This window comes from Festucalex cinctus, chromosome 10, assembly GCF_051991245.1.
Source record: "Festucalex cinctus isolate MCC-2025b chromosome 10, RoL_Fcin_1.0, whole genome shotgun sequence".
Lineage (NCBI taxonomy): Eukaryota > Metazoa > Chordata > Actinopteri > Syngnathiformes > Syngnathidae > Festucalex > Festucalex cinctus.
This window is the reverse complement of record NC_135420.1, coordinates 27,768,679-27,796,617: the sequence shown is the minus strand read 5'-3', so window position 1 is coordinate 27,796,617 and position 27,939 is coordinate 27,768,679. Positions and strand designations below refer to the sequence as shown.

The 27,939-nt window shown below is 40.0% G+C and overlaps 4 protein-coding genes across 11 annotated transcripts in view; 2 read left to right on the top strand and 2 right to left on the bottom strand.

The window, feature by feature from the left end:
- The first annotated feature begins 78 nt into the window (after positions 1–78).
- On the top strand, positions 79–8,825 carry LOC144026908 (retinal Mueller cells isomerohydrolase-like). Of its 4 annotated transcripts, none has more exons than XM_077534019.1 (14): positions 79–237; positions 1,421–1,503; positions 1,789–1,939; positions 2,043–2,150; positions 2,970–3,111; positions 3,278–3,425; positions 3,543–3,624; positions 3,738–3,870; positions 4,714–4,856; positions 4,919–5,048; positions 6,298–6,412; positions 6,539–6,633; positions 6,753–6,864; positions 7,520–7,938. In XM_077534019.1, the coding sequence occupies exons 1-14, from the start codon at positions 227–229 to the stop codon at positions 7,663–7,665; spliced, it is 1,599 nt and encodes a 532-aa protein (XP_077390145.1). In that variant the 5' UTR covers positions 79–226; the 3' UTR covers positions 7,666–7,938. The 4 variants fall into 4 exon arrangements, with proteins under 4 accessions (XP_077390145.1, XP_077390146.1, XP_077390144.1 ...); XM_077534018.1 differs by lacking the exons at positions 79–237; positions 1,421–1,503 and adding an exon at positions 8,728–8,825 and having other exon boundaries at positions 1,534–1,939; positions 7,520–7,635; positions 7,834–7,881; XM_077534020.1 differs by lacking the exon at positions 1,421–1,503 and having other exon boundaries at positions 87–237.
- Positions 8,826–8,980: 155 nt separating this feature from the next.
- Positions 8,981–15,754, bottom strand: LOC144026906 (biotin-dependent 3-methylcrotonyl-coenzyme A carboxylase beta1 subunit). 2 transcript variants are annotated; one of them, XM_077534013.1, is made up of 12 exons: positions 15,467–15,754; positions 14,427–14,600; positions 14,152–14,348; positions 13,885–14,063; positions 13,726–13,806; positions 12,420–12,598; positions 12,089–12,308; positions 11,919–12,010; positions 10,702–10,858; positions 10,437–10,559; positions 9,251–9,493; positions 8,981–9,133 (listed from the first exon to the last, which is right to left on the bottom strand). In XM_077534013.1, the coding sequence occupies exons 1-12, from the start codon at positions 15,484–15,486 to the stop codon at positions 9,047–9,049; spliced, it is 1,752 nt and encodes a 583-aa protein (XP_077390139.1). In that variant the 5' UTR covers positions 15,487–15,754; the 3' UTR covers positions 8,981–9,046. The 2 variants fall into 2 exon arrangements, with proteins under 2 accessions (XP_077390139.1, XP_077390141.1); XM_077534015.1 differs by lacking the exon at positions 8,981–9,133 and having other exon boundaries at positions 9,259–9,443.
- A 148-nt stretch (positions 15,755–15,902) lies between these two features.
- On the bottom strand, positions 15,903–24,696 carry LOC144026907 (complement factor H-like). Its single transcript, XM_077534016.1, has 11 exons — positions 24,551–24,696; positions 22,772–22,951; positions 22,465–22,648; positions 21,853–22,046; positions 21,536–21,715; positions 19,483–19,650; positions 19,220–19,378; positions 18,673–18,858; positions 18,334–18,519; positions 17,534–17,722; positions 15,903–17,125 (listed from the first exon to the last, which is right to left on the bottom strand). The coding sequence occupies exons 1-11, from the start codon at positions 24,618–24,620 to the stop codon at positions 17,121–17,123; spliced, it is 1,701 nt and encodes a 566-aa protein (XP_077390142.1). The 5' UTR covers positions 24,621–24,696; the 3' UTR covers positions 15,903–17,120.
- A 1,333-nt stretch (positions 24,697–26,029) lies between these two features.
- fnbp1l (formin binding protein 1-like) overlaps positions 26,030–27,939 on the top strand; it is a 37,788-nt gene continuing 35,878 nt past the window's right edge. For all 4 annotated transcript variants that reach the window (XM_077533988.1, XM_077533990.1, XM_077533989.1 and 1 more), the window contains exon 1: positions 26,030–26,195. In XM_077533988.1, coding sequence (XP_077390114.1) covers positions 26,172–26,195 — 24 coding nt within the window. In that variant the 5' untranslated portion in view covers positions 26,030–26,171. The remainder of the gene's footprint in view (positions 26,196–27,939) is intronic.

Sequence of the window (27,939 nt, the reverse complement as noted above, 5' to 3'; positions counted from 1 at the left end):
TGTTGGGCTCGGCTTGACACCGCATGGAGAAAAGGTAGAAGCGGAGGAAAAGCAAATGGGCTGCAGAAGAACGGAAGGAGATGCATAGGAGAGGGGAGCGGGGCTGAGGGAAGGAAGGAGTAGGAGGAGAATTCTCTCTCTCATAACAGGAATTCAGTGTGCGGTTGAAACGCTGCCTGCACTGCTTGTGCAAGTGAAAAGAATTTTTTGAAGAGCGTGCAGCAGTATGGTGAGCCCGTGAGTAAAGTTTTTCCATTCTTTCATGTTTTGTTTTGTTTTTTTTGTAGGAGTGCATGAATATGAGCTAATGTGAATGAAATATACTTTGTGTCAAATAAACATTGTGTTTTTTTTCCACCCTCTGAGTAGAATGGTTAAGATGAGCCAAGTTGGTCATTTCAGGAATGTTTTCTGTGTATGTTTTCTGTGTAGTATGTCTGTAAAAGTCACCCAAATTAAGAAAGAAATGGTTTCATCAAATAGACCACTTGTAGAGCATTTTGGACTTTTCCAAATACTCTATGGTAGATATGTGCTGCTTAAACTGAAGATGGGTTTGTTGTCATACTGAGTAGATTAACGAAATGTTGATCCGGTACTCAAACCTTATTTCCTTCTTTAATTTGAGCAAAATGACCATATTACAATCACAGGATGATTGATACACTGGTAGTTGTTTTTGCATTTTTTTTCCAACAATCATAACGATCTGCAAGAGGAGTTGATCACTTAATCGCCATGTCAATATATACCAAAATTATCGAATACAAGTTATTTCTAGCCCTGGGATTGACTGGCAATCAGCCTCTCAGTCTACCTCTTGTCCAAAAGTTGTCATGCTTCAGTTCCCAGTGATCCCAATGAGGAAAAGCATTCTAGAAAATGCACGTAAATATTTCCAAATAAGTCCATACACTTTTTTTTTTTTTTTTTTTTTTTTTTCAAAGCTTCCAAATTTATATAAGATTTCTCTCCACCAGAATAAATGTTTTTTCCCTCTCAAAACAACCGTGCATGACTATATATACGAGATCTATGTCAGAAATGTTCCAGGACAAAAATAGTTCCAACTTTCAAGTGGAAGACTCGCACACTTGCCGGAGAATATTTCGAGGACCATATTTCAGGTCGGCCGTAACGGCCATCTCGCTGTCGTCCCCGTCTTCAAAACTGTCCGCTTTGATTACATCACAGGGATCCAGGTTGGGAGGTTGCATTCTTCTCAGTCAGGAACCGTCAGATGCTCAGTGCGTTGTCATTCTCAACATTGAAAAGGAAATTTCATAATTCCGGTTTGAAATGTATCTTTTGTAAGTTCTGGACCTTTTCTGATGCTTCTCATGGTATGTCAGAATACGAATTAACGATCCTGATTTTTGTCATTACGGATTGCAATTTATGAACCAAAATTCTTGTCTAGTATGGAGCATCCCGCTGCTGGCTACAGGAAGATTTTTGAGACGGTAGAGGAGCTGAATGAGCCAATTCCAGCCAAAGTCACCGGTAGGGGCGAACATTCCTTCAACTTGTACTGCTGTCTGGGCAATTTTGTCTTGCGTAGGCGACAAGCTACTTGAAAATGACATCACAGTGCTCACCAAGGTTTGGTGATGTCGTCATCAATCGCCAGCATGTGTCAGTACAAGGCAAAATGGCCGACCCTTAAGATGGATAAAAATTTGTTGGATTTTTCTGCTGAGTTTGTGTTCCACAAACACATTAGTAATCAGCATGCCGTGTTTGCACTGACTGACAAACTGAACAAAATTCATCATCCCGTCTGCGAAGGCCTTTTGCCAGCATGGCTGGGCGGCAGTCTTCTCAGGATGGGACCGGGTCTTTTCGAGGTCGGGGACCAACCTTTCCACCATCTCTTTGACGGACAGGCCCTCATGCACAAGTTTGACCTGAAGGACGGTCAGGTGACCTACTACAGGAAGTAAGAACCGTAACCGTTCCAGACCACCGAAGTTTGATCTTGTCCTGAAAATGGACAATGTCTCGCTTGCCACATCAAGACGAATGTGTCTGTTTTTGCTTAGGTTTTTAAAAACGGACGCCTACGTGCGCGCGATGGCTGAGAACAGAGTGGTCATCACCGAGTTTGGCACGGCAATGTACCCTGACCCCTGCAAAAATATCTTCTCCAGGTGAACAGGACTTTTTTTTTTTTCTTTTTTTTTTTTTTTCTTTTTTTTTTTTTAAACCCGCGATTAATGACCGCCCCTTGGAAAGCATGTACTGGGGGACTTCTAGTCACAGCGCAGCATGTGTCAAATTTTAACAGTTTAAAAAAAAAAATTCTAATAATGCACATATTTGTGGAGACTGTGGTCAAGTTGAATTTGACAATTTTAAAAATGTGCAGAATTTCACAAGTTGCGTCGTATTAAAGATTAAATGGCTCTTAAAGAAAAATGCACTGAGCTGTCACCAGCGTCTTACAAATGCAGTTGTGCCATCTGGTGGCAGAAAAATGACTTCGACACAAATCAAGATCACACTTTTTTTTTTTTTTTTTATAGTACAGTGCATCTTTTTAATTTTACCTCAATTTTCTGAATTATTATGAAATTACTGTATCAATGACTAAAAGATGCAGCCACATCTCTATTAGTTTAACATTTTTCCCCACTTTTATCTTAACAAGAGCATGAAAACTTTGGGGAAAAAATATTTTATTCTGCATTTAGAACAGATATAAAATTTGCGATTAATCTTGAGTTAACTATTGAAGTCATGCGATAATTACGATTTAAAAGTTTTCATCTTGCACACAAAAGAAGATATCTAGTAGAGTGGCAAATATTAGGCTTAGTAAAAAAAAAAAAATAAAATAAAAAAAAAGAGAGAGAGAGAAAACGTTTCAGAACTTTTCAATTTTGAAATCATATTCCATATACAAGTATAACCTAAATGCAATTACAAACAACACAATAAATAAACAACTAACTTGTATATCTGCCTAGATTTTTCTCCTACTTCCGAGGCATCGAGGTGACTGATAACTGCGTCGTCAACGTCTATCCAATTGGGGAAGACTTCTACGCCGTCACAGAGACCAATTACATCACCAAGGTCGATCCCGAATCGCTGGACACTTTGAAGAAGGTGAGAGGTGCACTTGGGACACCATTCACAAATGTTTGTACTTTTAACTACGCTTGAGCGCTAATCATCATGTACAATGTTGACGTTGTTGGTGTCCTCGCAATGTGAACCGAATATCGCTCGCGTCTGTTAACGTTGATATTTTTTGCCGACGTGCTGAAATTAGGTGGACCTGTGTAAGTACCTGTCAGTCAACGGGGTAACGGCCCACCCCCACTTTGAGTCGGACGGCACGGTCTACAACATTGGCAACTGCTTTGGCAAGAACATGAGTCTCGCTTATAACATTGTCAGGATCCCACCGGCTCAGAAAGGTGAGTTTGCGTCACACGCTGTGCTGCAACGCTTTGACTGCTGCTTGTGCGCACGGTTTTCACACCAGAAGAAAAATCGTTTTGTTTTTTTTCTCCTTTTACTTTTTGTGTTTCTAGACAAGTCGGACCCCTTAGAGAAATCCCAGGTCGTCGTCCAACTGCCGAGCAGTGAGAGGTTGAAACCCTCCTACATACACAGGTGCTGAGGTTGGATGAAGCATTTAGTTAACGCCTCACAATTCGATGGCCTTAAAATTGTCTGTCTCCGCCCCCTACCCCGCGTTGCCCTCCGCTTTGCGTGCCCGTCTGCAGTTTTGGTTTGACCGACAACTATTTCGTGTTTGTGGAGCAGCCGGTGAAAATCAACCTGCTCAAGTTCCTGTCGGCTTGGAGCGTCAGAGGAGCCACATACATGGACTGCTTTGAATCCAATGAGAGCATGGGGGTAGGTGGGCCCCGCCCCTTCGTCCCATGCAAGTCCCGAGGTTTCGGTTTCCCCGAAATCCTAAACAGGATTTTGTGGCGTAGAGAAAATGGATGGTTAAGTAAATACATTTAACAACTGCTTTAGAGCAGGGGTGTCCAAACTTTTGCATTTGAGGGCCACATACAGCAAATCAGAAGGACGCAAGGGCCACATAATGTTTTGAAGAGAAATTGTGTTTCGTCCTAAAAATTGCATATTTTTTTTGCATATTTAGAAACATGCTACAGTATATAAACCAATTTATTTGTAATATGGCAGTTGGGTTATTATAGTTTTGCTGGGATTTTTTCATTTTAGTTTTTATTTCGTTTTTTTAAATTTAGTTAGTTTTAATTAGTTTTCAGGGTGGTTCTCTTTGTTTTTTTTACTTAGTTTTAGTTATTTAATAAATGCTTAGTTTTAGTTTAGTTAGTTTCAGTATTAGTTTTAGTTTTGTTGTTTTTTTAATGTGTATTACTTGTGCGCAATATTTTAAAAACACCAAAAAAAAAAAAAAACTTTTATTGGCATAACCTCATCATAACGTTTTCCTTCTACTCTCTATTGTGGCTACAACTTGGCAATGTATCACAACATGTAGAACCACACTGCCCCTAAGTGGCCAAATCATGTACAACATGAGCAGAGCTCCCAATAAAGTCGCACGCAACAAACAAGGTGAAGACGGTAAAAATCTATTTTGGGACATTTGAAACTTTGTGTACACACCCCTACTGACTAGACTAAAATCCGTTAGTGAGTGTTAAATTTATTGTCCCATTGACTCTCGTACGTCAGCGTTCATGCATGTTTTTCCTCTAGACGTGGTTTCACTTGGCCACGAAGGAGCCGGCGGCACATCTGAGCAGCCACAAGTTCCGGACATCGGCTTTCAACATCTTCCATCATATTAACGCTTACGAAGACCAGGGATTCATTGTCGTTGACCTCTGCGTGTGGAAAAGGTCAGCGTGATCAAGTGTGTGTTCGATGAACTGTATTTGAAATGATTCGTCTCCGTATGCAGTCATGACTTTGTGTACAACTACCTGTATCTGGCCAACCTGAGGGGGGAGTGGGAGGAGGTGAAGAAAGCAGCCATGAGAGCGCCTCAGCCTGAGGTCAGACGATACGTTCTGCCGCTGGATTTACACAGCGTGAGTAACGGGATGATTATGGTTTTGGAAATTTCATTTTAGTTTGTTTGGGGGGTTTTTTTATTTCGTTTTGAGGTTTTTGAAATTGAGTTAATTTTAACACGTTTTCAGGGCAGTTCTGTTAGTTTTCTATTAGTTTTAGTTTTTCTTTTAAATGTGTATTACTTGTGTGCAATATGTAATGAACGCCACGGTAAAATGAAAAATGTAACGCATTTCTTACCTAGTGTTGCATTTCGGCTGAGTTAAACGAAAAAGCAGGCAAGGGGAGCCACTGGAGCCAAAAGTCAAGAACGCAAAATTGTCATCTGAAGGTGCTTTTTTTTTTTGGCTGCTGCTCGATGATGTCACTTCTGTGTGACACACTTTCAAACGTCCTTATTCTATTTTTTTTTATTATTATTATTTTGTAATGTTATTTTTTTTATATATATTTTTTTCTTATATATTTTTTTTCTTACTCTGGTTAATGCTGAAATAAACATACTTAAAATCACATTTAAAATTAACCCTAAAGGCTCGTGTATTAAATTAATGAACAAAGACTAAAACAAAACAAAGGATATTTTTGTTTTAATTATTGTTAGTTTTTGTCAGATTTGTAAATGTAAAATGTAGTTTGTTAATTCTCTTTTTTTTTTTTTTTTATGTTTTTGGGAATTTTAGTTTGTTTTGGTGTCCAAACTATGGCCTGGGGGCCATTTGTGGCCCGCCAAACATTTTTTTTGGCGGCCCGCGGCATATACTAAAAACAATTTTTCAATGCTGTTTTAAAAAAAAAAAAAAATAAATGGTGGAGTAAATGTTCCTCGGAAAGACAGACACATTTACAGCGAATAACTCGGTTTCAGAAATACAAATGCTTTTATCCACTTGTTGCTTAGTGTCAAGGTCCGATTTGTGAAAACATCACATTAAATTGTTTTATTTAATTATTTATTGTTATTATTTATTTGATTTTATTTCACTATATCAATTTATAATTGCTTCATTGATTTTTTTTAACAGTGTTTAATAAATAACTTAAAAAAAAAAAAATCAAAGTGGCCCTTGCAGGTTTCTATTTTTCTGCATGTGGCCCTCAGAGGAAAAAGTTTGCACACCCCTGTGTTATAAAATCAAAGCACCATTGTACAGTTTTGTACTTTATGCGCCTTTCCTACTAAATTGTTTTGATGACACTATATTTTGTCAAACGCGTATACATTGTAAACCGGTCGATCTTGGGATCTCGTGCGGGCTTTGTCAGGAGGAGCAAGGAAAGAACCTGGTTTCTCTGCCATACACGACAGCAACCGCTGCCCTTCATAGCGATGGAACCGTGTGGTTGGAACCGGAAGTCCTCTTTTCCAAACCAAGACAAGGTGACGTACACCATCTTACGGTTTCAATATTTTTTCTTTAGTCTACTGTGAAGCATGACAGGATAAACAATAGAAAATGGATGAATGCTCGCACATCCTTCATTGTTAGTTCTCTTTGTCTGCCAGCCTTCGAGTTCCCGCAGATTAACTACGCTCAGTGTCGTGGCAGGAAGTACTCCTTCACTTACGGCCTTGGACTCAACCATTTCATCCCTGACAAGGTGGGGAACACTCGCTTTGCTCAATTAAGACGCTTCGACTGATACAAGGCGGCCCATCAGTTTCACGCTCTGACACAAGAAATGTTTGGGACAGTCATTCATTTGTCAATTGGGTGCAGATTGTCAAGTTGAACGTGCAGACCAAAGAGACGCGGGTTTGGGAGGAGGAGGAGTGTTATCCGTCAGAACCGCTATTCGTACCAACACCGGGAGCTACACGGGAGGATGATGGTATGAATACGGACAGAAAGATTTGATTTCATTTATATATATATATATATATATATATATATATATATATGTGTGTATGTATGTATGTATTAGGGATGTAACGATAAGTGCGATATCGTGATATTAAAACTGCCACAATATTGTCGTCATGTTCACGATATTGAAATCCAACAAAATGTCAGGTTGATTTGAATTTGTGCAGCTGTAGCACCCTCTGGTGGCTAGTTTTTTTTAGTGCAATTTAATTTTTGTATGGCATATTTTGGCCCTTCTATGTTTAAAATCCACGCTAATGGTCAGATGAAGGGGAACGTAATATGCCTGTGAAGCAACGTCAATATGTGGAGGAACTCAATGTGTGCGTGCATTAACAATATACTATAATAATAATAATAATAATAATAATAATAATAACATTACTGTTATGTACAAAAGCACAATATTGTGCTTTTTTTTTTTTTTTACAATATTGTGACCTTTTTTTAAAATACCACCAACCTCCTCACAATATCATGATAATTATCGTTATCGTGAGCTTCATATCGTGACATCGCATCGTGACGTTTGGATATCATTACATCCCTATTCGTGATACACGTGCGCCCCCCCCCAAGCAAACCCAACGTTGCGTGCCATTGCGTGCCCTGTCCTGCAGGCGTGCTGCTGAGCATTGTTGTGAAGCCGGGAGCAGAGAGGCCCGGCTTCCTGTTGGTGCTGGATGCCGCCAAGATGACCGAGATGGCCCGGGCAGAAGTCGACAGCATCTTCCCGGTGACTTTGCACGGCTTCTACAAGCCATGATCTTCACATCCAGCCCGCACGCTAAAAACAGTGTGGTCAAATGTAACCCAATTATGTATCCAAAAAATGGACTCATCCACTTTATGGGTAGATTTGACCCAACTGTTTTTGGAGTGCAATTGTTCAAACGAGCATTGTCGAGTAGCAACAACAGTCTTTCGCATACAGGTCGTCGCTACCGGTGAAGTCTCTTGACGCATGTACACTATTGAAGCAGTATGTATTCAACTTCAAACTACTTTATACCGTTTACAGTTTTATATTGAAGAACATCTTCACAACATTAAAAGTTCTTGAGTTTAAAAAATATATATATTTTTGTGGTATAGTTGATGAAATAAAAATGAGAATTTTATTGGATGGCTATCTCCAATCTGTTTTTGAAGATGGAAAACATCTGATTTACTTATTTTTTATTTTATTTTTTTTTACATTTTATAATCCAACAGTTTAAATTTTGTTTCCCTGCTAATTTATACTATTTATACTACAAAACAGCACTCCATTTATGTGTTACAGTGCAGTTTAATTTACATTTCTTTGACGCACAAAAAAAAAGCAGACACCTATCAAAACTAGACTAAGTGCAATTTCTGGAGAAATTGCGTGGGAATGCCGGAAGCAAATTGAGAGATAAATTATGAAATGATGACCTCCGGGTTACTGGACAACGTTCTTTACCAACTGTGCCACCGAACAGTATCAGACACCTGGTAATTATTATTATATATATTGAAGTGGGCGTGGAAAGTGATACTTGGAAAAAATTCAAGGAATGTCCCATTGAAAATGAATAGGGAAAAGTTGATATTAAATGTTAAATCGTGCAAATACTGTAAGTCATGTGGAATCAGACGATATATATACCCCGGAGAGGTGTGAATTTTTGAAGCTAGTTGAAATTTGGACGTATTATGTGGGAGTTGTTCGGTGGCAAAAAAAAATGTGGAAAATAAAAATCACAATAACATATGTGGGAATGCTTCAGCATTCCCACATATGTTATTGTGATTTTGACAGTCACCGATGGTGCGGTGGATCACTCATTTGGCTTGTGCACAGGCAGCGTGACTTCAGTTCCCACGGACTGAACTTAAGAAGTTCCAGAGACTATTTTCTATCATCGCTGAAGGCACCGAGCATCCAACTCGTCCAAAGGATAAGTCCATTTTAGCGTCGCTATTCGAGACCTTCCAGGTATGCCCGATGGTCCGAGACCTCCTGTTGCACGTATTACGCCGCTGCGCACACAACGCAGATTGCATCATCTGCTATAACATACAAATCGGTAGAGGGACGTGCTCACTGCAAATAATCACATTCAATAATTTATTCAAATTCTTTTTTTTTTTTTCTTGAACATGTGCAAGACGGGACGTTTTTAAATCCGTAGAAGTGCTGACTGCAGTTTATGTGTTGAAAGTTGATACTGCTGCTGTTTGATGATTTCCAGACAGTCTCGAAGCACCTGCACATGTGCACATATTTGTATGAATGAATTGTGTTCATTACAGATGGAAAAAAAAATGTCATTAGATGGCAAAAAAAAAAAAAAAAAAAAAAAGAAGTGTGCATGCTAATTTACCCTTCGAGTGTCTTGAGGTAGAATGACTCCATCGTCCCAAAGCCGAGCGGAGGAGAAAAAAGCTGAGCTCTCCTTCTCCAATGTCCTGTTGAGGTCGTGCTCCATCTTGTTTCTGTCCTCCTCCTCTTGCGGCAGCTCCGCGGTGTCAGGGTGAAGCAGAGAGCCAACGTGACCGGCAGCCGTCACCGACACTCTGGCATTGGGCCACAGGAACAGGAAGTTAGGGTCAAAAGACCGCCCGCACTGGAGACAAGGAAAAAATAAATAAAAAATGTTCAAGGTAAACTACAATTGTTGTCATGAAAAACTATAGTTGGCCACAAACACGTGAGAGAGAGAGAAAAAAAAAACCTCTAAAACAATGCAAATACTAAATCAGGCGTCACCAACATTTTTGAAGCTTCGTAGCTACTCAATAGTGTGAAGGCTACCATTTTGATACATTATTGTTACGGCTGAAAAAGAAAAAAAGGATCACAACGCGCAAGTGTAATAAATTCAATTGAAAGAAAAATCACAGTTTTTATTATTTATTATTTTTCCGCTCCTTTTTTTATGTTTAATTAGTTTTGTTTGTAATTGTATTGTGATTTTTTTTTCTGTTTATCTAAAAAAAAAAAATTAAATCCAAAAAACAAAAAAAGTAAGAAAAACTTTAAAAAAAATATTCCATGAAAAAAAAAAGAAGGAAAAAAAACAGTTTTTATTTAGTTATATTTTGGCTCCTTTTTTAAAAAGAATATTTTGTTTGTAATTGTATTATGGTTTTTCTTTCTTCTGTTTTTCTTAAAATAAATAAATGAAATGAAATAAAGTCAGAAAAACTGAAAAAAATTCTTAAATAAAAAAAAAAAAAGAAAAATCTTTTTTTTTTTTTTGCAGATAATTATTTTGTTTGTAAATGTATTATGGATTTTTTTTTTTCTGTTTTCCTAAAAATAAAAATTTAAAATTTAAAAAATTTAAAAAAACAGAAAAAAAAAAGTCAGAAAAACTGAAAAAAAAAAATACTCCATTAAAAAAAATAAAATAAAAGCACCCAAAGAAATTACCCGGAAAAATAGGACACCCCACCCCCCGCTTCCATACTAACACAACATTTCTAGAAAATCACAATATACTATTTTCTAATAGCTATTTTCTGAATTTTAAATGATACAACAATACCACATGGGGCGTCTCTTACCATCGCATAGCTGTCGGCACCATGGCAACCACCGATCACCACGGTGATTTTGGGTACAGAGGCGCAGGCCACCGCTGACATCATTGAACCCTGGGCCTTGAGACGGTTGCTGTTCATCTCTGCCTAAAACAAGAAGAATAACAGTGCCATTGTAATCAAATTTTTTTTTGGGATTTGACCAGAGCACGACATTTTTTTAAGTAAAAATATTAAGACTTGGTGCTTAATATGTTATAATCATGCTTTCCGTTCGGGATGTGTGTACCTGTGCCACAGAGCGAGTGCAAGCGGCGGACGGCGCGGTGTTCTGCAGGAAGAGGAGCGGGATGTCTCTTTGGTCGCACAGTTGGACAAAGTGGCTGCCTTTCAAGGCGGCCGGATACGACAGCTCTCCGTTGTTGGCAACTATTCCGACCAGGTGACTTGAGTGCGGAAACGGGGTGGAAAAGTAAGAAACAAATCATGCGCGTGCGGCACATACAGTGTTCTGCAGAAATGAGCTATTTTGAATAATTCTTGTGTCATAATAAAGGGAAACTTTATTATGAGATTTATTCAGACGGGTCGCTTGTATGTTTTGCCTGAAGTAGCACAGTGGGAGAGCAGTTATTTCACACAAAGCCAATTTCTATATTTGATAATTAAATTAGTTGGTGTTTGGGGGGGGGCATGTAAAAATGTCATATATATTCTTGTAGCCTAGGTTCTGAAATTTTAATTTGATGTGTAACATATTTGTTTATGATTAGCGCATTGTTTCACACAATTTCTTCTTCACAATTTCTTCTTCAAAGTCCAAGAAGTCCCCAGTTGGTGGTTAACATAAAAAATAAATTAAAAAAAATTAAAAAAAGATAATCCGATTTCCTTATTACTGTTATCCCTTCAAACTAACTAAATTGAGCAAAAAAAAAGTGAAAAAAAATGCAGTATGACTTCACATGTATAACTAAATGTATGGTGTTCCGCAGGGTTCAATTCTGGGCCCTCTGCTCTTTTCATTTGTATCTGTTGGGTAAACAGAAAACTATTTTTTTATTTTTTATTTTGATTTTTTTTAAGTGCTCTAATATTAAATATAGAGTTGAGTTGAGCGATGGGAGTCAGCTTCCCAAAGTTGCAAATGCTACACTAGCTCAACTAGCTTTCTAGCAACGCTAAAGGAAGACTTCCTTAAGCTGCATGGAGGTGGGGAAGGGATCTGTGAATTTGTAAAAGAAACTGGTGGGGGTTCAGTACCTCCAACAAAGTCAAAGAACCATTGGTTAAGACGTTAACCAGTACCTAGGGGTTGTAAAATAAATCAAAAATAGAATCACGAGTTTATACAGGGGTGTAATATACACGTGTGCGTGTTATTCAAAGGATTATACGGTAATTTAAAAAAAAAAAAAAAAGGAATGATCCAAAACCATTCAAACACGTTTTTGCATATCGCAGAAACACGTGAAATGATTTAGTGCGTGCGTTCCATTTCCATACCCGCATATCTTTGCAAAGCCGGTGATGAGCGTGGTTCCAAAGAGAGCTTTAAACTCTTGGAAGCGGCTGCCGTCCGCCAGTCGACTTATGACCTGGACAAACAACGTGTCTGCTATGTTTGTATTGTATTGAATGTGATCATGAAGAATGTTGTGCCCTGACAGATGTACCATTTTAACATCCAGGCTGTAGTTGTAACTTTTGGGGGCAAGGCCAAGTAGCTCCTCTGAACCGTAGAGTGGCTTCTCGTCTTCTTTCCTCTTCCTCGTCGTCTCCTCATCCTCATCCACGTCTTCGGGCAGCGCGAAGTTGAGGGTGGAGATGACGTTGCGGGCGCACGCAAAGGCCTCCTCCTCTTCCCGGGCGAAATGATCCACACAGCCGCTCGCCCTGGAACCACACCGCTCGCTCTGCCAATTTCGCTACGTGTCGAATGTCGTGATGCAAAACGTAACCCAGTCATGTGAATGTGCACCAGTTGGCGAGGATTTGCCAACGTACTCGGCATGCAGTCTGGCTCCTCCGAGCTCCTCCGGCGTGACTTCCTCGCCCGTGGCGGCCTTGACCAGCGGCGGACCTCCCAGGAACATGGTCCCGATCCGGTGCACCATCACCGCCTCCTCAGCCATGGTGGGAATGTAAGCTCCGCCCGCCGTGCACGAACCGCACACCACCGACACCTTTATCGGGGGGGGGTTACACAAACGTAACATACCTCCGACACCCCGAGACCTGTGTTGCGTTTACTGACAGTCGGATATAGGGGTGTTAAAAAAAAAATCGATTCGGCGATATATCGCGATACTACATCGCGCGATTCTCGAATCGATTCAATTAAAAAAAAAAATCGAATTTTTTTTTTTTTTTTTTTTTTTTTTTTTTTTTAAGAGCTCAGAATTGTTCATTCGGTATTCGGATTCAACGGATTCAATGTCTTATCATCATTGCCTTTTTTTTTTTTTTTTTTTTTGTGTGTGAATCGATTTTTAAACTTCCATTTTTAATGGAAAAATATTCAACAAAACGTCTTACTTCGGGTTAGGATTCACACCTTGAGCATGGAAGAATGTTATATGAACGGAACATTAAGCCTTAATATTTTATTTTAATGCTGTTCAAACATGAAACAGATTACAACCTCTATAAGACTGAAATTTCAGATAAATAAATAATACATTTTCATATAAATCTTACACTCTACAAGCTTACTGATTAGTATTTTCTAAATTTGAATGAAAAAAAATCGCAACAATCGACTTATAAATTCGTATCGGGATTAATCGGTATCGAATCGAATCGTGACCTGTGAATCGTGATACGAATCGAATCGTCAGGTACTAGGCAATTCACACCCCTAGTCGGATATAAGAGTGCTCAACCGAATGAATGGAAAAATATAATAATAAAAAAAAAGGAGAACCATTTTAGAGATCCATGCCTCAACTGGGCGGGCACAATCATCTTGGTGGGCGGGCACGGACCCCTATGGCCCGCCCATGGTGACGGGTGTGATCGCGTTACCGGCTCTCAACAGCCAATCAGATCATTCCATGTCAGTCCTGGGACCCACATGTCTAGCCACAACCAATGGGATCGATTTACTGTCTATATAAGCCGTCTCAGAAACGTGTGCGGTTGCCGGATTATTGCTCTCTGTTCCTCTGTGCTTCTCCGCAGCCCAAGGGGGCTTGGCGTCGAGAATCGTTCTCGTTGCTTTCCGTTTCGTCAAGTTGCGTGAATAAATAGTCAGAACCTTATTTGTGTCCGCGCTCCGGGATCCGACCTCAGCACACAACACTCGGCTCACCTGCGGAATCTTCATTGCAGACATGATGGCTTCATTATAAAACGTCCTCCCGCCCTGGTTCTTATCGGGAAAGATCTCCGACTGCGGATGGTTACGTCAAATTTGTGAGATACAAATTTGGAAAACAAAAAAAAGGGGGACAGCGCATGAACGATTTACCTGCAGCGGCAGAAACGCTCCTCCAGAGTCAACCAGGTAGACGCAGGGCAGTCGGTTGTGAATGGCCACCTCTTGCGCTCGCAGTTGCTTCTTAACCGTGATGGGATACGCCGTGCCGCCCTTCACCGTGGCATCGTTGGCGATGAACGCACACCACAGGCCGTTGATCCTTCCGACACCTGCGCGCGTCGTCAAGATATTCCAGAACGGTTACCCAGTGGCCTTCCGGGTTAGCAAAACCACTCCTCTAAGTCGGCGCTCTCTGACCCGTCAGGCAGCCGGCCGACGGAATATCTCCGTATGGCAGGCCCAGACCGGCGAAGCGGGACAGCTCCAGGAAATCGTCGTCATCCAGCAGCAGGCGCAGTCGATCCTTCGCCAACAACTTCCCGTTCCTCCGAGTGTGTCTGGCGACGGCGCGCTCGCCCCCTCCTTTCGTCACCTTCTCATTCAGCTCCAGATATCTGCAAATCATTTCAATAATGGCCGTGAAATGGATGGAACCGGGCTGTCAGTTGTTAATACGCCAAAGGTCTCCTGACTTTTCGTGGCAGTCGTTGCTGTTTCGAAGGTTGGCGTCATAAACGTGCTTGTGGATGTCCCGCAGGGGCAGATCCAACACCGGGAAGGCGCTCGGCGGCGCTCGCCGCCTTCCGGCAGCGGCGCTCGCGTGTCGGAGGAAACGGCGCTGATGCGCCGCCGCCGCCGCCGTCGTCCTGCAGCATTCATACACGCGCAACAAAATTATTTCAAACAGCGACAAATGTAGATGACAAAACTGAAGTTTAACTGTGGTGCTTGGACAGACATTATTCTTGATCTTCACCCTGGATTGCGCCTTCCATGCTGTGCCCCTCAACAGCCATATTGATGACTTCAAAAAATGTTGTGGAATGGTAATGTAGTCTATTATTACATAGTTATCATTTTGCACTTAAGATGTTACGTTTTACAGTGACAATAAATGCCTGTTATAACATGCTCAAAATAAGATAAAACTTCATAATAGCCTCTTGAAAAAGAGGTTTTTAATCTCAACGGGACTATCCTGGTTAAATAAAGGTTAAATTAAATAAAAATTAATATATTTATTTGTAACTTAACATGTACAAAATAAAAATAAAAATCAGTGATGCTTGAAATTGGGCATCGTTGCAGCAAAATGCATGATTACAGCCCAAGAAAAATGAGAAACACACACGACCGAACGTTATTATTTTAAAAACAAAAAAACAAAAACGTTTCACATCGATACGTTTTCAGGACGGTGTAAAATCTGTAATGTAAAACGCTTAAATAAATAAATAGTACCTTAAACTGCGGCGTAGCGAGTAATTGAGTAATTTCTATAAACTTTCACAACCAAAAGTGACATGCATGCTCGTATTACTATTTTTACAACATACGTTGAACCCGTTTTCGGTGACTTATAATAAACATAAAGTTGATAATGTGAGCATTAGCCGCTGTCTTATGCCGACAACAAGAGCAAGAAAGAGAGAAATTTAGTGGACCAAAGGTCATTTGTGGATTCTCGTCGTGTGATCGCGCGGAAAAATGAAAATGATCTGACAGTTTTTACCTTGCAATGGAGCGGTACATGTCTGCGGGTGGCAGCTGCACTGCAGCCTAGCAACTGGATGGCAAAGAGAAAAAGCCAGTGCAAAAAAAACAAAACAAAAACATTAACCAAGCCAACTCGAGCAGCCAGGATCGCTTTCTTCCTTTTTTTTTGGCATGTTTTTGTTTTTCTGGTCATTCGCAATTACATGGAACTACCGCCACTTAGTGGAATGGAGTAGGTATAGCATTGCATTGAACATATAACCCAAAGTTAGATTGATAGATTATTATTATTATTATTATTATTTTATTATTATTATACCCTGGATTGGCGAACCTTATGAAGAATAAGCGGTTAAGAAAATGGATGGATATTATTTTATGTTCAGTTATGTATTAGTTTATTCAAAGGTGTCAAATTACAGTCAGAATAATGCCAATACAAAGAGACAAAATTAAGTGAATTGTGGCTTTAAGATCAATACAACAAATCAAGAAATTATACATGGACATAATATTGTGTAACATTTTGAAATAAAAAAAATAAATAAATAAAAAAACAAGATTGCGATGAACTCGGAATCATGAAGACACCCGGATTTACCCATCATGTTACCCAAGGACAAGCTGAACTTGTTTTATTTATTTATTTCTTTATTTATTTTTGGAAAATCAGTATTCAGTACCTCGAGTTGGAGCAGTTCCGAGGGGAAAAAAAATACATACAGGATTTGACCTTTTTACAATATCTTATTACACACCTTGTTGAATGAATTAATTGGTAAGGATTTAGTTTGCAAATTGATCTGATAATATGCCCTTAGTACTGAGAAAATCCCCACAAAAAAAAAAGAAAAGCATATTAATTGTTAAATGTACTGCAACTGGCGCCCCCACATGTATCTGAGTGCGACGTGTCCGTAATACGTCAGCTTGTGGAAGCAACAGACGGAGAACTTTTTATTGGAAACAAGCAGACATATTGCAGACAGTGGATGATTATCGACTCAAGTTTATGACGTTCATAACAAAAACATATCCGTTTCCATTTTGCAGCAATTAGCATTAGAATATTGAATAAGTTGATATAGATATAGTCAATATAGAATACGTTGCATCATTATTCACAAACCTGTTAAAAACACTGGCAAAAAGAGCTTGTTGCAAATGGCCCTGGCTGATCTCTTATACTCTTCTGCCACATGCTGGCCGTTTTTTAAAATAACTACCATTGCTTGAAATGACCTCTTCAGGTCAGAAGCTCTGTCTTTTTGCTCTAGCATAAAAAGACAAAAAAGTAGTCAAGTATTGAAAAACGTATTTATACGTCTTTGGGTTTGAATGAGTTAATGAAACAAAATACACTTTATGTTGATGGTCATACGTTTTGTTGGTTAAATTTACAAAGAAAAGTACAAATATGTGTTGGTTCTATGACAGATTTTCATACATGTTCAATACGAGCGCCGCCTGTGACTCTGCACACGTCGAGTCGGTAATTCGAGCTCGTGCCAAAAAGGGCCCTTTTCTTGAAATTTTTGGTGCCAAGTCCGGATTTGTTATGCAGTTTGGTGCCTTCTTTGCAAAATTTGTGAAGATGAGGCATGCTGCACTGTCTTGGGTGACTTGAGTCCGAGCATACTCGAACTTCTTTTTGAAGTGAACGGCATTTCTTAACCTGAAAAGATAGAAACGCCAACACAAAAACTTGAAACGTTTCCACACAAGCTGTGAAAATTTCAGGTCATTGCAACGAAAATTGTCCAAATTATTGGCCTACGAAATGGGGTCAAAACATTTTTGGAACACCCTGCATTTGCAGACTAAAATTGACAATCATGAGTTTGCTACTTTGTTAGCGTAGCTCAGTTGTACACTGCAAAGCACACCGACTTGCCATGTTTGTAGCAATTAGCCCACAAGTACATTCGAACATACTCGCAAGTATGTTTGAACGTATTTGTCTGGGGGGGTGCGAGATGAGCAATATTATCACAAATGAATACAGACTTATGAGAATGATGTTGCGGTTGCTACGTGATGGTGACATTGACAATCAATTATCCGTATATTGTGTGTCAGTTACCTTCACAAGTCGGGAACGGCCTATCCCAGCGTCCATCTTGACCGCACCCGACCAGCGAGCTGCCATTCAGTTGCTTCCCGGGAATGTTGCAGCTGAACGTGATGAAGTGGAGAGGAAGGACGCCCTCGCTGTCTCGTACACCTTCGATCGTGACGCCTTCCTCGGCACGCGGTGGGTCGCATCTCTTCGCTTGTGCAGACAGAACAAGGTTAGTCCGCTGACCCAAAAGGGGAGACAAAATGGTGCCTGACATGCAACGTTACGAGATATCTTTTGGACGTCATTGTGTACTGTATCGTTTTGGTTGACGCTCAGTGTTATTTTAACTTCTAACACTAATGTAATCTAATTTAATATCTCAGCTTCTTAGGACATTCGCAGGTCCTTTTTGAAACATTTTTCAAAACGGCACAGTCGGCAGTACAGCACACTTGAAACGTGTGTTAAGCTCAGAAGCTTTCATCGTTTCGATCCCTCAACGAGGACCGCACCGCGTAATCCATGGCGATGTGAATCTGAGTCTCGTAATGTCGCCTGCGGAGTCCCGCAGGGTTCGGTACTCGACCCTCCGTTGTTTGGGTTCGAACCGCCCACATTTCCCCCGCCCCCCAAATATGAAATCAATGTGTGATCAGTTGTTGAAGAGGGATTCCATGAAATGAAATACATTTAGCTTCTCTCATCCTGAATGATTTCAAACTTACGTTCACACTTTGGACAACTGAAACCCTAAAAAGTGCTTACCAATTAGTTTATAGGTGATCTTTTTTTTCTTGATTTCATGCTAATCTTTCACTTACGTATACACTTGATGTCCCCCATTTCCCATTGGCCATTTTGACATGTGATCGTGTCTTTTCCTTCCATCGAATATTGCTCGCGGCACTCGAGAGTTACTTGAGAGCCAGGCGAGTAATTCTTCTGAAATGAAGTCAAAACGACGGCGTTCTCAACTTTGGGAGGCGGATCGCAGGTTCCGGCGACAGCTGCGGGACATAAAATAGGTAATTATCTTACGAAATTACAGCAAAAAAACATTGAACAATATTTATTTTATTTATTTATTTTTTAAATATGCTGTAGGTTCACTTTTACGGTATAAAAAGACTTTTTTTTTTCTTTTTCTTTTTTGTACTCACGAGTGCAGATTGAGTTAAAGGCTAATCCACTGGAATCCCATTTTCCGTCCACACACGATAAACTTTCAATCTGAGATTGGTATCCCTCCCTACAAGTAATCCGGAGGCTGTTTTGTCCATTTATCTTCATTTGCTGTCTGATATCGGCGTTAGCAATCACAGTCATTTCCACACAATCGTAGTTTGCTGCATGAGAAACACATTTGAATGTTAAAAATCAAGCTCGAGATTGCACAATGGTGGCATGCAGGTGGCTAAAATGAGGGTCGGGTCAGATCCGAAAAGTTGAATCGAAAAACAACAACAACTCAATTCTCTGTCACACTGTTGTCATTATGGCTCAAGTTTGCAAAGGCGCTTGACTGTCATGCCAGAGTTATGTTTGGGTCATGACCGTGAGGTCAAGTGCCCGTTTCGAACTGAGGTTAACCGGCGTCTAGTTTCAACCGAGCTTAAGCTATGTGATGTCAGGAGCTATCTGATGCCAAGAAAGAATTATGGTTCAAGTTTGCAAAGGCGCTTAACACTGAGAGGTGTGAACCCTTACCCACGCATTGTTGCAGTCCAAACCACCGCCCATCGATGCATTTGGCAACACCCCACCAGCCTTTACTGGCAAGTTTAAAACCGTGATCGCACGTGTAGTAGGCTCTGTCATTCGAGGCACCCACAACAAAGCCGTGGAGCACCTCCGGTTGCAGACATGCTGTCGTAGCGTACGAAAAGAAGAAGAATCCCATCCCATCAAAACCCAAGGCAGTCAAAGCACATTTTTAACCTCCGTGAGCATTTTTTAATTGTTTTTTTTACCTGAACAGTTCAGAATCCCGATCCAGCCATCCGAACCACAGGTAGCGGTGAATTTTCTTTCAGGATCATTTGAACATGCGTATTGGACGGTCTCGTCTTTGCTGTAACCGTCCTTACTATTGCGGATGATGTCCGCATTGCTGAGGTCAAGTCGTTTACATTGGTGATCTGGAACGAGTCAAAAGAGTTGCTGATACAAAACTGACCTGTGTCCAATGAATCGGATTTCTCAAGATGGCGGAAAACATGGCCACTTTTTTTTTTTTTATGTAATGCTGAAACTCACATTACTGCTCTTCAATGTTCCCAATGATTTAGCAAAAGTACAGATTTTTTTTTATTTTTAAAGTCTTTCCAACATTCGTCCATGAAAATCAAAACGAAAATGTTCATCGTATTCCTTACCTGAACAAGACACAGTTGCATGCCAACCATTTTCAGAACAAGTTATAGTATACCAATCTTGAGAATCTTTGCACTTAAATTCACTGCCTTTGACAAGTATACTTGTCAATTGTATTTTTTAGAGCGGTGCTAAATGGGGGCGAATCTGAGCATGCTCCACTGTAAATATCAAACTTGGAAACAACTTTACTGATGCCCAACCACCGGTAGATGACATCATAGCCCCATTTTATAGGAAATAAACACAGTTTCAGAGTCCATGGGAGAAATGGCTGTATTTTGGCAAACCTACATTTTTCTGCTGTCAATTATAAAAGAACGGGACGGGACAAAAAGTAGGGAGTCTATTCTGTTATTTGGTAGATTCGGTTTATATATAATTATTGAATGGAATATGACGTGAGTATTGGAAATGTAAAAATTTTCTATAATGACTGGCAGTGAATGAGTTAAAATAGACTCTTTCATCTTTTTTGTATATTTGCTTGTTTGCATCAACAACGTTTGCACTCGGGATATCCTCGCGGTCACACGTTATTTCTGGGGGAGGGGAAAGAGAGAGACGCACTCCGTTAATGCTCGATGTGTGTATTTCCCCACTTGATTACATCGTTAGATTCTATTACTCCTCTGACAACTATGACTAAAAGAACAGAGTCAAACCTCGGTTTTCGAACATAATCCGTTCCAGAAGGCTGTTCCAAAAGCAAATTGTTCGAAATCCTAAATAATTTTTCCCATTATAATTAATGTAAATAATTTTAATCCGTTCCAACTCTCAAAAAACTTTTTCCAATTTATTTTTTTAATTTTTTTTAACTATTTTACACCATAAACTGCACCGTATACTGTTTACCATAAATAGAAAAGGGTAGAAATAGAAGATATCCTATCTAAAATGCTAAAAAAAAAAAAAAAAAAATACACTTTCTTTCTTTGGACCCATGATTAGGGGCTAATACACGATGCAAAACTTTAAAAAAAAAAATTGAGTAAATAATGAACAGCTTTTCTCCCGAGTGAGTCGCGTTCAGGTACGCGCGTCTTTTTCTCCCGAGTGAGTCGCGTTCAGGTACGCTCGGCTTTTTTTTTCTGTTTGGTCGAGAGCCAATTTTTTTTGGGACGAGGTCTAAGACATAAAATTCTCAAATTTTCTGGTCGAAAACCGATTTGGTCGAGGTACAGAAGCGTTGGAAAACCGAGGTTTGACTGTACAGTAAAATGCAAAAATAAATAAACAAGTTACAGGACTAGTCCGTCATGAAAGGGAGGAGTGTTGTGCCGAGTGCTATGAAGCAGCAGAAGCAACACAACACGGGGCTAATTTACCGTGACTTGATTTAAGAAAGAAAGTGGTATTACTACTTGACAGGATAAAAAAAAAAAAAAAAAAAAACTACTTCATTCCAAAACTTCCCCAAAATGAACTAAATGTGCGATCTGATTGAGACAACTTGGCACACCTGGACCAGAGAGGCTGAAGGGAGCTGATTGGTTGATACAGAAGGAGCACAAACGTCAAAACGACCAACATTCCCCCCCAGTACTTATTATATCTTTCAAAAACCAGCATCAAATTGAGTGGTCTTTTTTATGTTTTTTTTTTTGTTTTCAGTACAACATACAAGAGTACTGTAATCATCATTACCTTGGCAGGGTGGATCTGGTATCCAACCGTCTCTGGTGCATGTGACATGTCTGGAGTCGTTTGTACGCTTGTATCCGGGCCTACATTCATAGTCAGCAGTAGAACCTAATTTTGCTGTATGCCAACTATAGCGATTCCACAGCAATACACTTGAGTGCCGTTGCCTAATGCAGGTCACCTCTGACAAAAAAAAAAAAGCACAAATTGGAGATATTCAGTCACCAAGACAAGAGCATCATCATCATCATCATGACTAGTTTTTGGAGTTCTAATCATTTGTAATGACACCGGCCAGCAAGAAAAAAACGTATTTCTACCTTGACATACTGGTCGAATGGTCCATCTTCCATCGTCGTCGCATGTTGACACTGCCGACATCTGCCGGGGAGTTGAAATCCAGTAGCTGTCTCCACACGTGACAGTCAGCCGGGCACCAGGTGAAAACGAGGACGTGTCAGCGGGTTCGTAGCTGGTTCCGCCAAGGGCCGGCAGCAGCACTTTGCATTTGACCCTTGTGGAGCAAAAAAAAAAACAATTATTGCCAAACGCGTCCACACATTGGACGGCCACTTTGGAAGCGTGATAACTATAAAGTCATTTATGAATATTTTCTTACTTCCGACCGCTCAAAATGTTCAGTGGCATCAGACCTATCCATACATATGTCGTTTTTATTTATTTATTTATTTATGATACCCTCTATGTACAATAAAAGCAATAATGTGCTACAAGCAAAACAACAATGAGGTGTATGTACCTCTTATTTATATATATATATATGTACAGTATGTATGTATGTATGTATGTATATATATATATATATATATATATATATATATATATATATATATATATATATATATATATATATATATATATATATATATTAAATGATCACGACAATCACCCTGTATAATAAATAACCTCACTGGCAGGTGGGCAGCTGCACGACGCCATCGATGCACTTCTGTTGCATCTCGCCGTCATGCCTTGTTCCCAAGGCGCACGTGAACTCGATGACGTCACCATGGGCGAAGTATAACTTATCGTCCGGGCTGGATCTGAAAGTAATGTTGTGCGGGCCCATCATTTTTCTATTCACAACGCAGGGCTCTGCAAGAAAAGGATCATTCGTCGTCATCATACAAAGTTCTGTATTTCAAAGCATTCGTCATCACTTTTTTGTTTTTTTTGTTTTTTTGTAAGAAGGTTTCGTGGAGCGAATGCGAGACTTACTGAGGCATTTCATCCGTCCGACCCATTCGCCGTTCTTGCAGATCTTGAAGGCTTGCCCTTCCATCTTGTAGTATTGCTGACACTTGTACTCAACCCTCTCGTTATGTTGGTAACTGGAGTTGTAGGACGATGTGGTGTCGCCGTCAGCAAGGTACGGTGGCTGCCCACATGGCAAAGGCGCTACAAGAATTGGCCAAAAAAAAAAATGTACCGTAAATGGTCCTTGTACTGGTGCATCTTTATTTACATTCGATTCAGAAAGTAGTAGTAATACCACTTGCCACGAACAACTTTTGCACGGATATCTTTACTGCCACGTGTTAGGTTCTATTACTACTTCTGACAACCATAAATAAAAGAATACAGTCAAATGCAAAACCAAAAAAAAAAAAAAAAAGATCCAAGGTTCTATTACTACTTCTGACAACCATGAATAAAAGAATACAGTCAAATGCAAAACCAAAAAAAAAAAAAGATCCAAGGTTCTATTACTACTTCTGACAACCATGAATAAAAGAATACAGTCAAATGCAAAACCAAAAAAAAAAAAAAAAAGATCCAAGGTTCTATTACTACTTCTGACAACCATGAATAAAAGAATACAGTCAAATGCAAAACCAAAAAAAAAAAAAGATCCAAGGTTCTATTACTACTTCTGACAACCATGAATAAAAGAATACAGTCAAATGCAAAACCAAAAAAAAAAAAGATCCAGAATTAGTCCGCCACGAAAGGGAGCAATGTTGTAGTGGCGTGCAGATAAAAGTCAGGTGGACCCGTGCCGAGCGCTATGAAACATATTTGAATTAAATAAAAAACTTTGTAAACAGGAAGACCGACCTCTTAAAAAAAAAAAAAAAAAAAAAGGAAGACCGACCGCTTTCGCGCAATGAGAAATCAAGTTGTGTTTGTTCCGAGAGGTTTCTCAAACGTGAGCCTTTTGAATGGCAAAACAGCAGGCAGTAAAGTTGCGTATCTGACAGCAACGCGCATGCGCACAATTGGTTTACTTGGCTAGCAGCGAGTGGCTTTGCGTCCCGGAGATTCCAGGAATGCGCCGGCGAAAATATAATTTCGAGTGGTCGTCCTTCTGAAGCAATCGTCACGAAAACGGGGAAGAACTTCGTCCCTCACTTTCAAGAAAGGACGTACGAGAAACATCAGTGGCTAGTTGGCTGTCCACAGGTGAGCAAACTTTATTGTTGGTTGAAACCTTTTGCGGCTCTTCTGCGAGGTCATTTTTTTTTCATCTCCCGTGTTGAGCCCATATCATGGTTACGAGCCAGTTCTGAATACTGTAAATTCCAACGAATTGTCAAATTGTGATTTTGCCATTTCATGCACCACGGAGCTGGTTACATTACAGTGTGTCCGTATCAACCTGCATCAAGTCTGAATATTTCTGCTTTAATTTTATACCTGCACAGCGGCATAAAATAATATCCATCCGTCCATTGTCTTGACTGTTTATTCTTCATAAGGGTCACAGGGGGTGCTGGAGCCTATCTCAGCTGGCTTTGGACAGTCGGCGGGGTACAGTTGACAATTGTTGAATTCATCTTGGACAATGTAAATAAAACCATTCGGATCTGATTGTGCAACTGTTCCAGTTGAAATAATCATTTGGTGGCATCAAGCAATACAAAATAGCGACAGCGTAACACGCGGCAAGATTTTAAAATAGCTCCACTTTCCAAGACGTCCAGATCCAAAATATCAAAACAGTTCATCTCCAAAAAATGAGAACGTTCTGATAAAGAGAAAAAAAATCGACCTTACCATTTTCAGACAAGGACTCTCCCACACTCGCCCAAAGTTCGAGAACCAAAAGAAGCAAACGCAGTCGCATGATGACTTGCAGCGATCAGAGCAGGGGCCAAAACCTCTGACAAATGTTGAATTCTTGTGTTGTTTGTCCTCAGTTGCCCGCAGTCCTCTGCAGGCAACTGAGGGTCAAAACATGGACTAGCCAATGGGAGTGCGCAAAACGGAGGAAACCAAACATGATGCTTTCATGCACTCTGCACACAGTACCGGCCTGCCTGATTGCGTGCTTGTTTGAACAAGTTGAACATGACTCACGGACGGCACATTGAGACAGATTTTAGAAACGTCAATTTTCTGCATTTAAAACAAACTTTTGTTTCCATTTTCGGATGGTTAATCCATTTCAGTCCAGTTTTGACTGACGAGATCACGGCATGAGTGCAAAGTCCATTGTAAAAAAAAAAAAGAAAAAAAAAAAAAAAAGAAGTCATACTGTGCTTTAACCCAACAAACCGCTCATACTCATAAATAGCTATAATTAAGTTCTACAGTGCAAAGTAGTTCTGATTTAGACTTTGGATTTTGAAGCTATTTTTTGATTTTGTGGTATTATTAACCCTTTTAAGCGATTCCATGTCCATTCTTTGAATAATTTGATTTTTATTCAAAGAAAAAAAGCATTGGGGGAGCATCAATTTCCCCAGGGTTGATAAATCATTCAAAAATAAATAAATAAAAAAAATCTGACGATGCTGACTTTTGTGAAGTGTAGCAGTTCAAAGTTAAATAAAAAAAAAAAAGGGGTCATTATCGAACACTGAATCCAATGTTTGGCACATCGACTCCCATTATAATTGCTAATTTTCCATGCACTGTAAACGCCGTATGTTATAATGCATTTCCGGTGATTTCCGCTTCAATCCGTTTAGGTGCAAGTCAACAGACGGGGGTGGAAATCAAAAATTGGGTTTCGAATGTGTTTATGCACCCATTAACCACCCGGTGGCGCTAGAGACTAACTCGTTTTTTGTTGTTGTTGTTTTGTTTGTTTTTTTGGTACGCCATTGCGGCGGCACATTGCTGCAAATCAATGCAATTAAAACTGTAAGGAATGCTAGAATAGTTGTGAATAATAATCATCATCATCATCATCTGCGAAATTAGCTCGTTTGGGAGAGCAAGCTAATTTGTCTTGTGTTAGCCACAAGATGGCGCCACTTATTAACAAATGATTAAAGTTCACTCCTGATTGGGACAGGGTTATAACAACGGGGAAAACATGCAGATTCATTTTAGATTTGTGTGCATTTACTCCACATGATGGATGGATGGATATCAAATAAGAATATGATTAGTGACAGTAACACTAACACTTTGCAGTGTATGCCCTTGCTGAGACGGCTTGCTTCGGTTTAATTAGTAATGTTCATGTCAGGGATGAAAAGGAGCGTCATTGTTTAACCCCGCCCCCCCAGGTTTTAGTAGGGCGGAGGGCAGGGCAAGAGGAGGAGGAGGCGCGTGTGCGCGTGCGCGTAGACAGTTTGTACACGGGCTCGCCTTCAGTTGGAGCAAAACCGGAGTAAGGGGGAAAATCGCGTCCGATCCCGGCGAACCTCACAAGGGGCAATCCGCGATGAGTTGGGGAACGGAGCTCTGGGTATGTCCTTTATCAACTCTTTATCAGCACTTTGCGAGCGTTTCCGTTCCTTTCTGTTGCGAGGTCGTTGTTGAACTCGGCGAGTGGACATGGAACGGAAGAAAGGTGCTGCGTTACCTTTTATGTTTTTTGTTTTGAGGACGCGCGGCTAAAAAAAAAGAAGCTAGTCGAGTGGCTAATGCTAAAGCTAATCCGCGGTTCGGCGGCGCACCTCAAGGTTTGTTTGTGACAGCGGCAGAACAATAGGCAGGCACCCGTCCGCCGGCTCGCGTCGCTGTTGCTGAGTTGCATTTCGTACTATTTATTCGCAACGCGTGTCCAGGCAAGTTGTATCTTCTTGACCAATTTTTTTTTTTTTTTTTGGGTGTCACACCCAGTTTGAAAAGGAAGCTGGCACGGATTGCTGGCGGCAGGGCGGAGAAGAACCGAGCGGACACACTTCGCTAGCTGTGCCTCAAATGATCCTCACAAGAAGCTCAATCAAAGTTAATAACTTACTAATGCTTGTTTTAACTGGCAAAGTGGTGCTGTTAGCTTATAGTGACTACTTATCTAAACCTAAACATTATTTTACTGTAACATGTGGGCAGCAGAAACATGTTTGTGTGCAAATGAAATGTATGTTAGGTTATTATATATTTTTTTGTCATGGGCATGACTAATTTATGAGGGATTGTGTGCAATAGAGTATTTCATGTAATAAAAATGATATAGAACTGCACTGCTTGTGATAGAGGTGTTCAACGTAAGGCCAGGGGGCCACATTTGGCCTGCCACATCGTTTTATGTGGCCCGCGGAAGCAAATCATTTGCGTCAACTTCCTTAATTCTCGCTGAAATCTCTAGCAAATTTTCAAACCGTCGTATGCAATAAATAACGTTATAATGTTGCAAGCATTTATTTTTTTTTTTTTTTACAGTAACTAGATCAAAGTATTTATCCTTGATTGCAAAACTACATAGTTGTGGGAATGCTTAAGCATTCCCACATATGTTATTGTGATTTTTATTCTCCACACTTTTTTTTTTTTTTGCCGCGTAACATTTCTGACATTATATACTTCCCATTTATACTGTTCAAATTTCAACTCGCTTCAAAACTTGACGCCTCATGTGGTGTATATATCGTCTGATTCCGCATTACTTACAGCATTTGCACAATTTAACGTTTAATATCAACTTTTCCCCATTCATTTTCAATGGGACAGAAATTGAACTTTTTCCAAGTATCACTTTCCACGCCCACTTCCATTCATGTAACTTATCATCATTACCAGGTGTCTGATACTGCTCGGTGGCACAGTTGGTAATTGTTGATAGTGCATTGTCCAGCAACCAGGAGGTCATAATTTATCTCTCAATTTACTTTATAAGCATTCTACATGCATTCAAATCTTAGCATTCAGCTATTAGCATTCAGCTTTCAGCATTCCCACGCAATTTCTAGTCTAGTTATCCATGAAATTGTTACGCATTTATAATAACTATGATATAGTTTCACAGTCATAACAGCCCTTTGAGGGAAGCCGTAACAAGAATGGAGAAAAAAAAGAAGAGAGAATATTTTAATTGATCATTGTTGTTTATATTACTTCTTCCTTGTGGGAAAATCCAACTTGCACTGTGTCGTACGCTTGTGTCGCACACACGTAAACAAGTCATGTGCTTCATCCTGAAATTATTTCAGCAGTGTTTGATAAGTCAATAAAGGAGGCGCTGTAGTTGTCTCAAGATGGAATTAACC

Coding starts and splice junctions, on each gene's coding strand:
- LOC144026908 (XM_077534017.1), top strand. CDS start 1,611: ATGTCGTCATCAATCGCCAGCATGTGTCAGTACAAGGCAAAATGGCCG. Junction 3,625..3,737: donor AAACCCTCCTACATACACAG/GTGCTGAGGTTG, acceptor GCCCGTCTGCAG/TTTTGGTTTGACCGACAACT. Junction 4,857..4,918: donor GACCTCTGCGTGTGGAAAAG/GTCAGCGTGATC, acceptor CTCCGTATGCAG/TCATGACTTTGTGTACAACT.
- LOC144026906 (XM_077534013.1), bottom strand. CDS start 15,486: ATGTACCGCTCCATTGCAAG. Junction 14,064..14,151: donor GTCGGCCGGCTGCCTGACGG/GTCAGAGAGCGC, acceptor CGACGCGCGCAG/GTGTCGGAAGGATCAACGGC. Junction 10,859..11,918: donor GGCTTTGCAAAGATATGCGG/GTATGGAAATGG, acceptor TCCGCACTCAAG/TCACCTGGTCGGAATAGTTG.
- LOC144026907 (XM_077534016.1), bottom strand. CDS start 24,620: ATGCGACTGCGTTTGCTTCTTTTGGTTCTCGAACTTTGGGCGAGTGTG. Junction 22,047..22,464: donor GTGCAGCTGCCCACCTGCCA/GTGAGGTTATTT, acceptor TTGCTCCACAAG/GGTCAAATGCAAAGTGCTGC. Junction 19,379..19,482: donor CGGGATTCTGAACTGTTCAG/GTAAAAAAAACA, acceptor ACGCTACGACAG/CATGTCTGCAACCGGAGGTG.